The 17,367-nt window shown below is 30.9% G+C and overlaps 1 protein-coding gene across 3 annotated transcripts in view; it reads right to left on the reverse strand.

Annotated features, from left to right (window-relative positions):
• Positions 1–17,126, reverse strand: part of LOC113393532 (uncharacterized) — a 125,249-nt gene extending 108,123 nt beyond the window's left edge. For all 3 annotated transcript variants that reach the window (XM_026630475.2, XM_026630474.2, XM_026630472.2), the window contains exons 1-2: positions 16,826–17,126; positions 3,477–3,747 (exon numbers count right to left, since the gene is read on the reverse strand). In XM_026630475.2, coding sequence (XP_026486260.1) covers positions 3,477–3,621 — 145 coding nt within the window. In that variant the 5' untranslated portion in view covers positions 3,622–3,747; positions 16,826–17,126. The remainder of the gene's footprint in view (positions 1–3,476; positions 3,748–16,825) is intronic.
• Between the last annotated feature and the right edge of the window lie 241 nt (positions 17,127–17,367).

Consider the following 17,367-nt stretch of genomic DNA (forward strand, 5'->3'; position numbering starts at 1 on the left):
GAAATCGCAGCATTCCCGTCGCCCGCTGAATTTTTTATATTAGATTATTTTTCGTGAAATTTGTATATAGCGGTAAAAAACGTATAATTTATTATTATAAAAAAATTACAACATTTAACTATGTCGTAATTTTTTTATGACTGGCTATGTTTCTTGGACGTTTCTCTCGGACAGGTTGAATTTAATTGTATAGTGTATAGTATGAATAATAAAATTATTTTTCTTAGTGTTATGAATAGAATTATTAAAATATCAATCATGTAAATTTGTGTCTAAGTGAACGAGAAACTTATAATCATGTAATAGCAGTAAACGTAACTACACGTTACCGTTCACATTTACTATTCAAAGCGGTACCTTAAGGTACTTGGGAAGGTACTCAAACACGGTTTACGAGTTAGCTAAGACCTAGACGTCTGTGAAGTTGAGAAGTGCCGAGTTTACACTTGAAAGTGTTTGAAAAAATATGGCATTTGAAATGCTTTCTCCGATAACACTTTATTGTTTCACTTATAGACAGAGTTTTATATCTTAATTGCTTACGGACATTTTTAACTTTGCCGTTTCATAGATTCAAATCAATTGTAAAAAATATATTGGTAAAGAAGGCATATTATTCGATACAAGATTATATTGATGATAAAAAAGCGTGGGGTTAATGCTTGTTGACTTCCAGGCAGGAGACATAACATACATATATAATTGTATTTAACTAACATGACTGTATTTTTATATGTTGAAAAAGAGTAACTACTGAGTTTCTTGCTGGTTCTTCTCGGTAGAATCTACATTCCGAACCGGTGGTAGTTTTACTTTAAATAGTTTGTTAAATGACGATTCAAAAGTGCTTGTAAAAGCCTACTTGAATAAAGTATATTTTGGTTTGATTTGATTTGATTTGCTATTAAAACATTTATAGCTCATGCGAATGGTAGAAGGAACAAGTAACTGGTTATATTAAGACTTTAATTTTGTTGAAAACATATCCGACATTCAAAACGCATTTTTTTATGAATCCTTAATGAATATCATAGCCAATATTGACATGTCAAACAAAGGTATAAGTTTATTTATCTTTAGTCCTCGTGCCACTGAAATAGACTGCAGATATATTCAATATATATTTGTAATAAAGTCGTTAGAATTTTTCAAAAAAGTTTTGGAGATTTATACACTCTTTTCCACGTCCTGAAAGAGATATTTACAATTGGTTTACTTTTGAATACTGTCTAAAAACGGAACCAATTAATTTCGACGCATACATATCGCAACAATATTAGACAATGTACGAAAATTTAATGAGGTGGATGATGAGTCATATTTTATATCCTGTTTGTTTTTGAATAGTTGTTATAGAAATCTTCGTCCACAAATAGGTACTAGAATCACAAATAAGAAATTTAAAACACTTCATGCAACGTCAAGGCGTCGCCAAACATGCGATCTATATGTCTGTAATTAAACCGCCCCAACTACCATTTATATTGGAACATTGGATAATACTATAAAGTATTACTATTACTGTCATAAACTTCGATCGAATATTTAATAAATGGCAGCTGCCAAATGGCAAGGTAGTAGTTAAACTAAAAAGTAACATTCTTAACACAATCTCGACTTTTCTCATTGAACTAGTCCCTGTAATGTCAAACTTTATAAATTAACAACCTGTAAAGATCTCACGGCCGGGCTAAGGCCTTCTCTGCCTTTGAGGAGAAGGTTTGGAGCATATTCCACCACGCTGCTCCAATGCGGGTTGGTGGAATACACATGTGGCAGAATTTCTTTGAAATTAGACACGAAGTTTTCCTTCACCGCCGAGCATGAGATGAATTATAAACACAAATTAAGCACATGAAACTTCAGTGGTGTTTGCCTTGTTTGTGCGTTCTAGCCAATGGGCCATCTCGGCTCTCAAATTTTATACAATCGAAAATATAACTTAATTATTATGTTAATAAAAGTTCTTAACACAATTTTACTATCGAATATATCATATCATTCTGTGATAAAAATTCGAACTAATTATGATAATGAAAAAAAAAATACAAATTGTAATTATATCATAAATGATGATTAGTAATTAGTTGCTTTTTTATAATAATTTAAAACAATATTCACCCGGCCTAACCCCGGCAGGTGGCTACGTTACAACTCTATTAGGAATAAGGTCGTCTCCACACAAAAATATTATATCACAATTATTTAATATATGTTGTCTACAAATTATATTGTAAGTATACGTATATTGTATGTATAAGACACTACAATACTCTTTCGAATGCTCTCCAATCAAATATTCTTGGAGACTTTTAGTCACCAATAGTTTATTATTTTAAGGCTCCTGCCTTAATATAATAACAGTTAATACATTTAAATACATACATATCTCTTATTTATTAACATATTATATGTTTACGCTTTTAAGAAATCACCTTCATAAATGCTCTATTTTTTACACACTTCCACGCGCACGTACCTGCACACAGATGACAGTAAAAACAAAAGAACCAGCGATAAAACATCGTTTGCTCTAACTTCTGTTTCCAAAACACTATCCGTAATGAAAGAGGCGCCTCGTGTGAAGGCGTCATAAAGTAAAAATACAACATTAATTGCTGTCAGAGGGCCGGCGAAAACAAAAGGGACGGTTTTTTTGGAACTATTGTCTGTGGAGAGCCCCCCGTCACGGTGGGCGCACTGGCTTTGATGGAAAAATGTTGCTGGAATTGATAGCTATATCTAAACTGTTGGGTTATGTAACGGATGAATTGTAGTGGAAAAATTACACTGCAAACAATATTGGCATTTAATGACTAACTGCTTTTATCCTAACTTAGCCCAAATCTATCTATAAACAAGCTATTACTGATAATATGTATGTAAACATGTTCGTGGCAGAAAGGGTATTATTGTAAATTTCAGTGGTTTCTGTACGACGTTCATTGAACCATATCTTAACACTTTCAAGGACAGCACACTAGACACTAGCTAATAGACAATAGCTAAATAAGTATTTTTAAATAAGTATATTTTTGACATACGGGCTAGTAATGGGAAACAGAAAATATAACATTTATTACAGTCGATGGAACGATGGAATGCGTAATTCAAATTAGAATTGCAATTTTTTTTACCTTATTTTTCTAAAAAGAGTTATACCAGCTAAAGAGACTCCAACCACTAGCCAAAAAAACCCCCAACCAAAAGGAACCCCGTTCGTAACAATAACTTAACAATGATCTTTAATAATGATTTTTTGTTATCGATATTTGTAACTGTTATATACAGGGTATAGTTTGGTAGTGTTTTTGTTAAAGTATAATTATATTTAAGATTTATTCATATTAAGTTTTTTGTATAATTTGTTTTGAATGAATTATTATATTGGTTGTATAGATGATAAGCTATTTTACAGAAATACATCTGATTATATAAAAACTGTACGAAACTAGTAAATGATTCGTTAAACTTACCATCTTGTTTCACGGTGTTCCCCAGAGTTCCGCAATTTGCCAGCCACACGAAGAATATCCACCTCAAAACGAGGCCGTAGCTACCTCCTCTCTGCAGCTCTGGTTGATTGTGAAAATGCCGCGCGGTCGGCCGGTCCCGGGCCATGGTCCAAACATTGACACTTCACTTTACTCGTCACTTGGTTTCACTTTAGTTTGATTAAATATACCGTTTCACTTTATTTTAATTACTTCAGTACCATTAATTATTGTGATGTTTTTTAAGGTAAAACTGTAAAATATATCAATTATTAAATGGTTAAATAAACAGTTAAACGATCAATTGATTTGTGAGTGATATTTTTATAATGTACGTATATAAACCAAAACTACACGAATTTAATCCAGTACTATGCTATTTATGATAAGCAATGCAAGCTCAAGATTAGTTAATTTTATTATTTTCAACAGAATAGTTAATTGGAAATATCTATGATTTTATGATGTAAATATTATGTGTACTAACTGTCTTAGCTGTTGTTTAGCGAGCTAAGACCTAAAGTCTAGGCTTGGTTTTGTTTTTTGTCATATCATATCGTTTACACCGCAAAAAGAGTTCTAATAAAATAATTTACATCAAAATAAGATTGATATATTGCCGTAACACTCACATTTCAAGATAATATCTCAAACATTAGAGTTGTTATACAGATTGATTACCGATTGGCACTATTGTTCACATAATACTAGCTGCTAAGATAATAAAATAATCAAGAATGAATGATTAATAAAAAGACATTAACAACTGTCTATCATTGACTTTATTTGGAAAATTTAGAACTAGCGGAACCTGGAATACGTCCTGTCTACGTATGTATACCGATTGAATGCTATAGTTGATATATCGCGCCATCTAGAGGCGAGTTACAACAAAGTGGATGGCATAAAATTCGTTTCCATAAAAGTATTCACATAACTGTCAAATCTCATGGAATCATCATAACTATTAACCAAAACAAATAAATACACTAAAATCCAGTTATATATATAAGATTTCTATACATAAACGCATGTGAAAGATCAATGCAACTTCAGAATAAATTGAAGTCAGAATTTAAAAGGTTACTTCTGCTAAATGTAATAGGGTGGCCATATCATATAAAGAACACGGAAAGAATGAATGCTTTACAGACGAAATAATGAATTACTAGCCGACTTCGCACGGGTGGATTGAGGGCCTACATAAAACTTTTATATCATGCAATACATGTTTATTGATCGGCATATTTTATGTGATAACGTCAACAATCATTATTATATTTCAGCCAATTGACACAAAATTGTAATGAATTATACACCTATAAACCTATCTCATGAACCATTCCCTCCATAAAAGAAACCCGTAAAAAAAGATCCGTTTGATAGTTTTTGAGTTTATCGTGTACAGTACCAGTTGGAGAACTTTATTTTAAAGTATGCAGTGATTTAAATATTTTAATAAGTGAATTATTTATTAGAATGAGAAATTCATGAACTAAGTCAAAAATATTTTATAATTACATTGGATTAATAAATTTGGATCAGTAATACAATTGATGTATCAGAAGTATATAGTATAACCATATACTATATTGCTAAGAATCTTTCCAATTTTACAGCACGACAGCTCTCAATGTCAGGACGCAAAACACTAGGGTGTTACGTGTCATGTCTGAATCTGTCTTAAGATGCACGCCACAGCTCAATCAACACTCAAATAGTGTTTATAGAATAAGTAATTGTTTTATAGTTGGAGTTTTTCTCATTGAGTGTGGTATTGATTTGTGTCGTTGTTAATTCGTCAAAAGGCATTTTTATACTATAGGTTCGCGTTTTATTCCTACAAATCGAACGTCTTATATAATTTCTTAATCTATATTTTGTATTAAGAAGTTAGATATTTTGTACGATTAAACACGAATTCAAAAAAACATCACTCGATTGGAAAAATAATATTTTGTGTTACCGCGTCTGTTTATTGGAGAATCCCTGAACGCTACAATCATAAAGTAAACGTCAACCATCTATTAAACTTAACTGCTATTTGGGAATTAACTCTCATATTAATAAAGCATGTCTTCTGTGCGAATCCCAGTACATAATATTTACATACAACACATAAGAAAAAGACATATAGAGAATTGCTTTCAAATTATATGTACTGTTGTTAAGACAGACATATTTTCTTGGATAAGACTAATAGTTCAAATAATACTTAATTAAAAAAACACGTCAGTCAGTCATTGTCAAAAGGTGAAATGGTTTTTCCTTTGACCAGATTATCGTAAATAGTGAATATGTGTTCATTACGTTATTCAGGTGTTTTATAGCTTCAAATTACATGGCCACTCTAGTAGAGGTAACCTTAATAAATCAAAACGGTGAAACAGATCGTCGATAAGGCATCTTTTAGTAGTAATGGAACGGATCGACCGTTCCGAAGGCTCTCGAGTTGTGATTAATTCTTCCAATCTTCGTTAATACTTTAATCAGCCTTTTAATGTTACGGATAAATATCTACATGTAATTTAGGTTATTTGAAAACGTTCCTTTAGGCGTAGCCTACTTTTTTCGTTTATAACAAGGCGTATCCTTGTAATGGTATCGTAATTACAGTTATCGTACAATTTTATCGACAGTAGGAGGATAGGCGAGTGTTTAGGCTACCTGATGGTAAGTGGTTTACACACATACCATTAGGTAGTTTATTCTCATACTTGTATATATATTGTCAGAAGCAAAGCATTGTTGTTTGGAATATTTAGTGACATACCCCGGACTATTCTGCATTGATTAGACTGGACTAGAAATTTACTTTGACAATATTACAGAAAATACAGACTAATATTGGGGCTGCAATTTTGTTTGGAATTAGAGACTGTCGTTGATTTTCAATCGACCTACACTTTTCACAGTTTTACTGTACTACTAGTGAATATCGATTATGTAATCAAATTGAATCCTTGAACTCTCGGCAGCTTTTGTTGGTTAATGATAGGTTTTTGCTACAAAACTTCGAGTAACTTCTTACAGCTGACATTAGTCCATTTTATTTGATGAATTTTTGCGAAAGCCTCCAACATTTCTTTTCAATTAATTTAAGGCATCATTTAATTTATTGATTAATACTAAAAAAAAAACGACCGATGCTATCCGTTTTGTTTCTTTGTATTTTTTTTAGTATTTAACCATAAATTGCAGGAACAAATGCGGTTTATAATTTATCTTGGTCTTGACGGTATTAGAAACCTTGTTACTGAACCCTTTGTGTCGAGAGCGATTCCGAAAAATACCCAAAAACGGAGAGTGCAACTTGGTTTATGTAGTTAACATTTACAAATATTTTTTTCAATCTTACGCAATTTTCATATAGATTTAATTGAATTAGAAATATTGTTTGAAATATTCAGTTTAAACTACAATATATTCCCTGCCGCACCACCAACATCAGATGTGTAAAATATTACAGACTTGAAACCTTACAACACGATCGTAAAATATCCTAAAATTATATGAAAATTGTGATATTGAAACTAATGATTATAAAGTTTAAAAAAACACGTTTCGAAATATATAGCGTATTACTTTAAGTCGGTTTTCACATTTCACGAGTGAGATACGAATTGAGTTCTTACATCGGGAGTAAAATCTACGACCTTTGCCGTAGTTTCTAATATCGTCAATTTATTTCGAATCGATAGATTGGATTCGATTCACAAAAATGTGGATAGCGTAAAACCTGACTTAAAATTGTTAAATGGGACCATTTGAAATATTAAAATGGTACAATTTTCGTTCCTCTTTAAGTAACATTAAGTTTCAAGGCCATGCTATAATTATGACGTACTTTACTCAATTTTACGAACGTAACCTTGTATTCCTACTTATATAGCAACGTCACTAAAAAAGCTCTCAAAATATGGTCAATATATCAGTCAAATGAACCACTCGATCAGACGCTATAGCGAAGATAACACCCTAGTTCATGGTTATTTTATAAAAACAAATTAAAAAAATAGATTATTAAAAGAAAACAAACCTTATTCTATTGTTATAAAATTCAAATCCCTCGAATGTAATTTTAACGTGAATTATCCCAGTCACGCGATCAACTTGTAGGAACTTTGGTAGTTGTTCTGAACGAAGTTTTATATTGAAATATATTCTTTATACGGTTGTGAAAAATGCTATTACGGTATATTTGCTTGTCACTATTCACGTGCTAAAATAAAAACCACATTAGAGGTGGTGAACTGCATATTATGATCACGAATATTTTTAATGTCTCTGATTGGAATCCAAGTGTTCAATCTGCTGGGGTTGACTTGACTTCTTTAGAAGATGATTAGGGATTTTTCAGGATATAATTCCAACAATTTACTTAATCGAATTTTACAACTACGGGTTGAACTTATTTATCAGCGGCTTAGAGATTGTATAAAACATAAACACATATAAGTATAACTTCACCTTATTCTCAAAGGGCATACAGGACATGTAATAATAAAAACTTAAAAAATATCAAAAATTTTCATTGAAATAACTTCACATCACTTGCTTTTAAACCAATTTTTTTCCCAAACTACTTTCAAGAGATAAATGGGAAAAGATCAAAACATTGTGATTCTCATACACAAAACCCACTCACCTCAGACAACCTTACAATTTAATTGGTTTTTAAATCACAGCTCAATAGAGAATCAAATAAAAAATTAAAACCTTCAAACGGTCAGGTATATTTCAGATCTTGTCATTACAAAAGGGATCGTGGGCGCTTTTAATACCATTTCGACGTCTATTCATGTCGACGATTTGAGATATTTGGTAGGTAACCTTTTTAATCCAAAAAAAATTGTTTTCATACTTATTTTAATGTGTCAATAGTTTTAAGCGTTTCTTTAGTAATTTTCATTAGTTGAGTTAATTTGCTTTAATCCTTGGAAAAAATACTGAAGTAATCAAATTAATTTGTTAATTTGTAAAGAATACTTATTTTTGGATCATCATGCTTTTGATAGTGACGACAATGAGATGCATACTTAACGATTAAACTAATTGTATCATAAAGAGTAAGATTGCTTTATAGATGACATTACTACACTATTTTTTACCAAGCCATTATAACCTTTCGTCAAATTGGTGAAGATTAAATCCAATCGATTAATAATCAATTTTCAAAAATAAAAGAAACAAATTATTTTATCTCCGTTGCAAATTATAATCATAATACATTTTTTATGAAATGGGCTATATATTTTCCACTAGCCAAAGGCTTAAATTCAGGTGCCAATTTAATATTTGAATAGATTGGAAATGAATCAAAACATTAATTTGCCTTGATTTGTAATTTTTTAATTTTAGGCAATTGAATCAAGTTGAGGCTTCTTAATAAAGTAAGAATTATGTCCTATTAAGACTTATTTTGATCTAAGGCAACGTTTGAATTAAAAGCCGAAGCGTATAAACGGATAAAGGGTGATAAATTGAAACGCCACGTTTTTTAATGTTTAATTTTATTTACAGTTTATCTTGAACTTGGCATTGAATAGAGATATCGTGAGAAAACCTTTATGTGTGGGAAGATATTCAGAATAGGAGAAGGGGTTTATCTACACTTGGACACTTTACAATTGATCTTAATACCTAATGTAATAAGATAAATGTGAGGACTGTTTATAATAAACCTGGACAGATTGTAAACTGTCGCAAAATTGTGAACATAATTAAAATTTATAAATTTTCGATAGCTTATAATATTTTGGCTAGGTTAGGTTAGTGTTTTGTTATTTCCATTCGAATATATTTATAATCCATCTAGATTTATTATTATGAACAAATCACAACGTAGTTCTAATAGTTTCCGGTAACTTATGAATGGACTAGGTCAATAAATATTTCCACTAAATGGCATAAACTCAACGTTTACGTAAGGTTTAAAACGGAATTAAAGCCTCAACCTGTACCAATATCGAATGGCGTAACGTAATATTAATCCAGAATGCCTTAATTTTTTTTATGATCGAGAGGAATAGCGGTTGGAGTTCAAGCTGTCCTTGCTTTCCGAGGCAATGCAGTTTAAGAAGTGCTAACCTTAAAACTCTGGGCTGCTACAGAGGATGATGTGACAGAAAACTCAATAAATGTTTTTTTTATTTCGACCCCGAAATTGAAACTAGGATCTCAGGATTAGCAGTACCACTAGACCAATGAGGTAGTTGAAGACAATAACCTCGTTTCGTTTAAATAAGAAATGTTCCAATGATTTAAAAATAATTTAATGGCAGCTGATTGTCAGACAGATGTTTTGCGGTTAGTTTTTATGTCGGTAAACGTTGTGTATTGAGTCATTATTGGGATTCCATTGTGAAGAAGTTATTCGATATTTAGTATTAATACATGTTTGCATAAATTGGTTATGTAAAGTATTTTGTAAGTACCCAATTTGTTTTTCCTTGTTAGATTTAAGATGGATTCAATGTTAGGTGTCAAACAGTGACAGATTTCTTCTACTTGGAGTATAATGTGTTTGGTGCTTTTTGTTTCAATGGATTTTACAATTTTCATATTCCATGGAAGTTTCGGGTATATTTCTAGCAATAAGACTTACCATGGAACATTATAATGTTAAAACGTAAACAACTTAGTCTGGCATTTTATTACCTCATCACGATTAAACGAGTCGTAATTAAATGTCATATTGGTATAGCCACAGACATGGATAACGACATATGCATACAAGTGACATACGGGATTTCCAAACAATGTACGAGGTATCTACTTTCCCTCTTTAGTGATTTGACATTTGAAGGAGGAAGACAGGCATTGTGTCCTTGCAACTACACAAGTGCTACACAACTGCTACAGAACATGTATTATCAAGTATATTAATATTACATATATAAAAAAAAAATTAAATATGTGTGATTTTATAGGTACTTATTTTGCATTATTTTTTAAGTTAATAAACTATAAAGAAGTACTTTCGTTTCTTTGCCATTTTTCCTCGTAAATTGGTCAATGCTACTTTAGCAAAATGTTTGATAAAAAAGACAAAACTATCCAGATGTCATCGCGGTTAATCATTTCAGTCAACTTATTTTTTATTTCCTCTCATACCGAGGGTCTGAAGTCACTCGGAAATAAGTCGGTCAAACATTGTGAGTGACGCTGGGAAATGTGGGGTGTGCACACACCCCTTATGTAACATGTTAAACCGAGCACGGGCAGTCAAATAAGACCAGTTAAGATGAACTGTGGTAGTACAGACATTGAATGTAAAGAAGGTTCAAATTTGCCAAGACGTGTAAAAGCGCAAAGCAAAAAAGAGGGTATATGTGGAACATTGATGTTCAAATACAAGCATCGCAATTCATGTTGTTCATCGATTTGAGTATGTGATTTTTCTATAACTTATTTAATTAATATTTAAAATTTTGCTTGAGTAGTGTTTTGGTTATTTAAGGTATAATGGGTTAATCTAACATAAGGCCCGCTATCCCCAGAAGTGGACATTTGCGAAGAGGACATTCAAAAGCAGTCCCGAATGTCGCTAAGCGGACAGATATGTGAATAATTTATATTATATGATATATTTATATATTTACAGAATCAGTTGCTAACTTCAGGAAATTTGTGCTAGAACAATAAAGCCTATATCTTTTATTTGTTTTTTTTTCAAATTTCCCCTTTTTTCATAGGTTTGTTTTTTCTTATTATTATTATATTAGATATTATAATTAATTTTGTTCTGCTCTTATTATGTTTTTAGTTATAAGTGGAAACTTTACTGGTATATTTGCTAATTTTTATGCTTTAGCTTTAAGAATGACTTGTAATGTTTGTTTCCCTAATAAGGTAAAAATAAAATAAAATGAAAATAATTATATCCTATGGTCGATTTATCAATCTCATGTCCTCTCTCTCAATCTTTGCTACGAATTACCGTTTACAGTACATATAAATTGAGATCAAATGATTATAATTGGTCTAGATGTGATTGGTGATGTGTTGGTATGCCAACACTATCAACCTAACATTCGCTGTGCATATACTAGACACCATTCAACGCAACAGTAAAGTCGTGCGTTTATATCTTGCTTCAATTTTTAGAAGGATCAAATTTGAAATTCCTTGTAGCTCATATTGATACAATGATTACTAAAAACCACAATATTTTTTTAAATGTCTTGTAATTTTTTTTTATATATAATTTACCCTCTCACACTACTGATAAGATGCAACTGATCACTAAGTTGATATTTAAAAAAGAAGGCAAATCATAGTGTAAACATTCTATTAAAAAACACTACACTACTTCAACAATTTTAAATAATGTTGATAATAACTATATTCTCTTTTCAAGCTCTGATATTGTAAGCTGAATTAGTACAAATTATTCTTACTTTATAGATCAATTTAACATGTTGGTTCATTTCCGATAACAATACATTTTTTATGACAAGCACGACCTGGTCCATTCACGATCGACTATAGACGAAAGATATTTTTTTTTTATCCACTTATTATAAAATAAAATGTTATAGACTAAAATATTTTATAAAAAGAAAAAATATATTTGACGGAAAATGTTTTATTGAATCGTGTATTATTTTTGTTTCTTGCCAATTAATAGTTCATCTTTATTCAGTATTCGAATTCGTAACAATGTCACAATATTTTAATTGGTAAATCAATTTGTCGATTGTCGAATAGTTTGCATTTACTCTTGGTTACCCGGATTTACAACTTTACATAACAAAATGTTATTTAAAATAACTTCAAACATTACACAGTTCTATTTACATATTTGATATTATTTTAATACTGCTGCCTATCTACTGGTAACATTGGTAACTTGAATATGTCACACACAGAAAGTTAAAAAAAGAATAATTATAAAACAAAAGTTAATAATTGTATTTATTTATTTATTTATTTTGACGGGAAAATATTATGATGAAATACATTGTGAAACAAAGAGCTCATATAAATTTCATGTGTCTGTCTGTCCTTCTTCCATACTCCGGGCAATAAAATTTTAATCGGCACGACCTTGAGTTGGATCCCTGAACCTCGGGTTCTATGGATTTATAAGCCACTAGCCACTAAATCAACAAACATATATATATATATATATATATATATATATATATATATATATATATATATATATATATATATATATATATGTGCGTGTGTGTATATTTATACAAAACGTATAATATACACATTATTAGCTTAAAAATGTTGAAAAACTTAAGATGCTTTTTTGCACAAAGGCAAGCTGGGAATTCGTATTTTAATTATTATCATGTTTGAATATTTACAGATAAAAATATAACTGTTATTTTTCGTTAAATTAAGAAAAACATTTTATATGAATGACAAATTTTTGCACGCCTGTCTCCCGCAGCGATGTATATATACAATGTGATATATTAATCGTCCTGTATAATATTACTGCCCGAGGCATTTACACAGTAACATTTGCATTTACGGTGACCTTTATTACGTGAACATTATAGCTTATTTTTGTATGAAAAACAAAGAAATGTCAAATGTCAAGCAATTCTGTCAGCTGTCAGTCACAAGTGTCACGGCATCCCGGCGTAGACCCACTTTTTCGCTTGAACGATCGTTTCGGATTCGAGGGGGTGGCAAAAATAGAAAATGGATTGTATAACTATCACGATTGGTTTGAGATAGACTTTTTAATTGATTTTAAATATGGTCCTAGCTCATCTTTATATATAAATTATTGCATATTGAATATTGCATATAGAATATTGAATATTGCAGTTTCAAATGCTGCCAATATATAAAATTAGAAATATACTTATCTTTATTTTTTCAATACAACTTCCTGATAGCATAAAGTTTTTAAGACACACATCAAAACTTTTGCCTTTTCTCTGAATCAGTATATTTTCTTTGGGCGAAAAACTAAAAATCGTTACTTTATAAAGAACTAAGAACCCACAAGCTACTGAAACAAAAATATATTCCAGAAGACAAATTGATTCCAACAGTAGTTCTTAGTACAAAGAAAATATAAGAAAAGCAATTCAAAAGGCGAATTAGTTTCGAGCTGAGAAATTAATCTAACATGTTGGCGTTTAGTACAAAATTAAAATGGCTTTTACATTCGAACATTAATTTTAAGTAAAAATCAAATGCGATTTCCGTAGAGGATGAATAGGATAATCCTAAACTATATATGATTTTTTTCAATTTTTCTTCGTACACGGTACAGAAGAAAAGGCACAAAAAAAAAAAAAGAACAAAGATTGAAAAGTGGTTCTAGATGAATATCTGAGAGTTAATAATTTTAACCATGGAATATTTCCAAATCAAGCAAATTTTCATATTGTCTTCACACGTGTAGTCTTCCAACCACAAGAGGAATAAATTACATTTGACGTCAAATTAACGCGATATCATTAGCACAGAGATCGAATAATCTATAATATTCATCATGGCTTCGCGTAAAAAAGGGTTTTAAATGTTGACGAAGTATTGTAATAAGTAAATCGCAAGGAAACCGTAAATCTAAGGTTTATCTTTACTCCTTCTTAGATTAGAATGATAATATAATATTACAAAAAGATTGCCATGTAATCATATGATTTTGTACCCATAATTCAAATTTGATCTTCGTTCAGAACCGGTATAATTTTTATAACTTCCGGACCGAAAGTAATAAGTTTAAGTCGACTGTGGTATGACCTTTTTTCATTTGACTATCATGTTTTTATTTTCTTAGGTCCATTTTAACACGTTTTTAAGGAATAGTTTGTAACGGTATGCACTTTTTGTTATATAGACATTAGCCCTAGTATACATTTAATACTATTATTCTAATATAATCAACCTTTTAAGCATTTATACCAGTTAAACAAATTCAAATCTTATTTCTTTCGAAGTGACAATCGGTCACAATTTTAACTTCGGTGAATTAGCTTCTTAACGAAACAATAGGGTCCTTTCTTCTGCAGTAGGAATATCATAGTCGAGTATTTATAGATATGATTACCCCACAAGGGATTAATATTGTGAATGTCATTAATATATACCATGCGAGCCATATCTACATTAGTTAAGTGTTATTTTTATTCGCATATGTTGCTAGTTTGGTTCAAGTTATTTTAATAATACTAATGATCAAGGATTGGAAAAATTAGGCTCAGCAGGACGATACCTCGTCATTATTACAATAAAAAACGTAAATGTCAAAAAAAGTCGAATTGATTATTGACTTTGACATGACGTGAGTTGTCATTATGTTTGTGTCAAGTGCCATGGTTTATGTAATGTTTTTTTATTATATTTCTAACGCATATTATATAAAAATTTTAGCTTCATGCATTCCTTCTCCTTACAAACTAACTGTGCCAAATTTGTAACTCCGTCCGCGTAATTTTCTTAAAATGGGGTACAAAGTTCTTACTTCACGTATTATTTAAACAAAGGTTTCAATTATTCTCCATTAAAATTCTCCGAAACCTCTTCGTTTTAATATTGATAAAAAATATTAATTCTTTTTTGTTTTTTATTTATAATTCCTACCTACTTTATCAGTGGACACTATTGTAAGCTATAATAATTTGTTATGTCACGCATTTGTTGTTTCAAAGTTGTTTAAGAGCTATAAATTTTATTATCCAATAAGTATACACTAAATGATATAAACTATAAATTACTCGAGTTCCGATGGAATCGATGTTCTTCGGCGTTCATTCTCGGATATCTTATGATTTATACCTCCCACAGTGGCTGGTTTCTCATAGGGAGACTTGCTACACCTTGTTGTGATTTGTACAGTTCGTAACAAGCTGTGGCAAATCGGTTAGCTATTACAAAATAGTAGTTTTTTGCTTAGGTTCAAGAACCTCATATAAAACCTTATTTAAAATATATTTTTCTGTTTTCACTCGATGATATTTCGTATCATAATATTATACGTCGCGTATTTTATTACCTCTTTGAACGATTGATACCTGATAGTTTTAAAATATGTATTTTGAATTTAGAACTTTCGTTTTATTTATTTATCCTAAGCCTTCGAAATTTGAATTAAAGTAAGGAATCTCTTATTGTTTTGCCATCAATGAAAATAAACGGAGCGTGGCTGAATTTCACTCCATCTGCGTTCGAAAATCCGTATTTTCATTCCACGATTACTGAACCTAAATACAAAATTGCTTATTGAGTTTATTAAGACAGAGAGGGTTGAAATGGGGACGGAATGAAAAAGCGGGAGAATGCTTTTGACCACTAGCGGAATTGCAGTGGCTGTTATAGAAGTTTGCAAAGCCAACTACTTTTAGATGAATCACTAGTTTCTAAAGCTTGAATTCTACGAATGCAACACAGAAGTTTTAGCTTTATTTCCAAGAGAGAACTCGAATATATGACGTATTCCTGGTAGAAGTTCAAAGGGCTATCTAAATTAATGATAATTTGCATTGTATTTCGAATATATTATCTTTCGTATTTGGTTTATTTTAGTAATATAATGTAAATGTCTTTGTTCGTTACATGATTTCTTTTGCGGATATTTTTTATCTGTAATTATGTATTATAGAGTAGTATCATAAAGACCAAAAAAATAATAAGTTTATAAAATATTTATTGAAAAACGAAGATAAAAAACGATGGATAAACTTTGTTAAATCGGTTCAGTTTTTATACAATAATTTACCTTAAAATAATTTATATACTACATTATATACCATACGGTACTAATCCCTGTATATACAGTAATTAAAAACAGTTTTGCGGTAATTAATTACAATCCAATGAAGAGCTAACAATTAAACTGCAGTCTGTTACTATTATTGCTTTTGTTTCGCCAAACAAAAAGTAACTCAGTGAGCAGACGTTGCGGCAAGTTAAACCAGTCCGGATAATATAGCTAGCTAGAAAGAACCATGCTCTCATTTCCATGAATGCGGCCTTTTTACCCTTAAGTCATTTATATGGTGTATTGACGTTAGAAATTAATCACTATTTCTCATTTCATTTTTTGTTTATTTATTTCATTGAATTTACTTTTATGACGTCGAATAGAACGAGTTTGAATTTATATTGAATGTTTATACAACAATGAACATTTATATATTCAATACGATATCAATACATTTTGGGCAGTGTGACAAAAACAAGGAAATTTGCAACACAAATCGCACTGCAGTGTCTAGTGCAGAGGTTTTTGTGCGGGTTTAAAGAAACCCCTCTGATTAGCATATTACACGGCCACTCTTTATGTGGTATAACCGTTATTATTCCATTAAAATATTTTATCTCAACCCTCAACTTCGACGACACATTACCGATTAAAGCACACAGTTACGAGCGATTTATTGCCGTACGAAATGTTGTTTTATATCATTATTCAAGATACTAGGACGCTGGGTGCTAAGCTTCTTGACATTACCACTCGATACAACAGGTTCGTTCACATTTTTGTAATATATAACACTTAAAAGAGCACGAGAACACTATTTAAATGAATATTTTAGCGGTTAGAAGAGCGATTCTTTGGTTATTTTGTTTTATATTTTATAGATGAGCGGTGAGAAATAACGCGGCGCGCGAGCGTCCTCAGCGCGCGCATTCGGACGACTGATTACATTACCCCGGCCGACCGAAGGTTTCGGCCCGGCCGGCGCACGGCGTACACTTCAGTTGCGTTCCATTTTAACCAAAAATATTGATTCTGGATGTGTTTCTTTGATTTTTTAGACTTTAATTATGTATCAATTTATACCATACAAAGTATATCAAATTATGTTAAGGTTATTCCTTAAATTTGTTAACAAGTGTTACAAAAAAAGCCATCATTTAATATTTATATTAAGCTTAAACTGTTAAG

Source organism: Vanessa tameamea, chromosome 6, assembly GCF_037043105.1.
Source record: "Vanessa tameamea isolate UH-Manoa-2023 chromosome 6, ilVanTame1 primary haplotype, whole genome shotgun sequence".
Taxonomy (NCBI): domain Eukaryota; kingdom Metazoa; phylum Arthropoda; class Insecta; order Lepidoptera; family Nymphalidae; genus Vanessa; species Vanessa tameamea.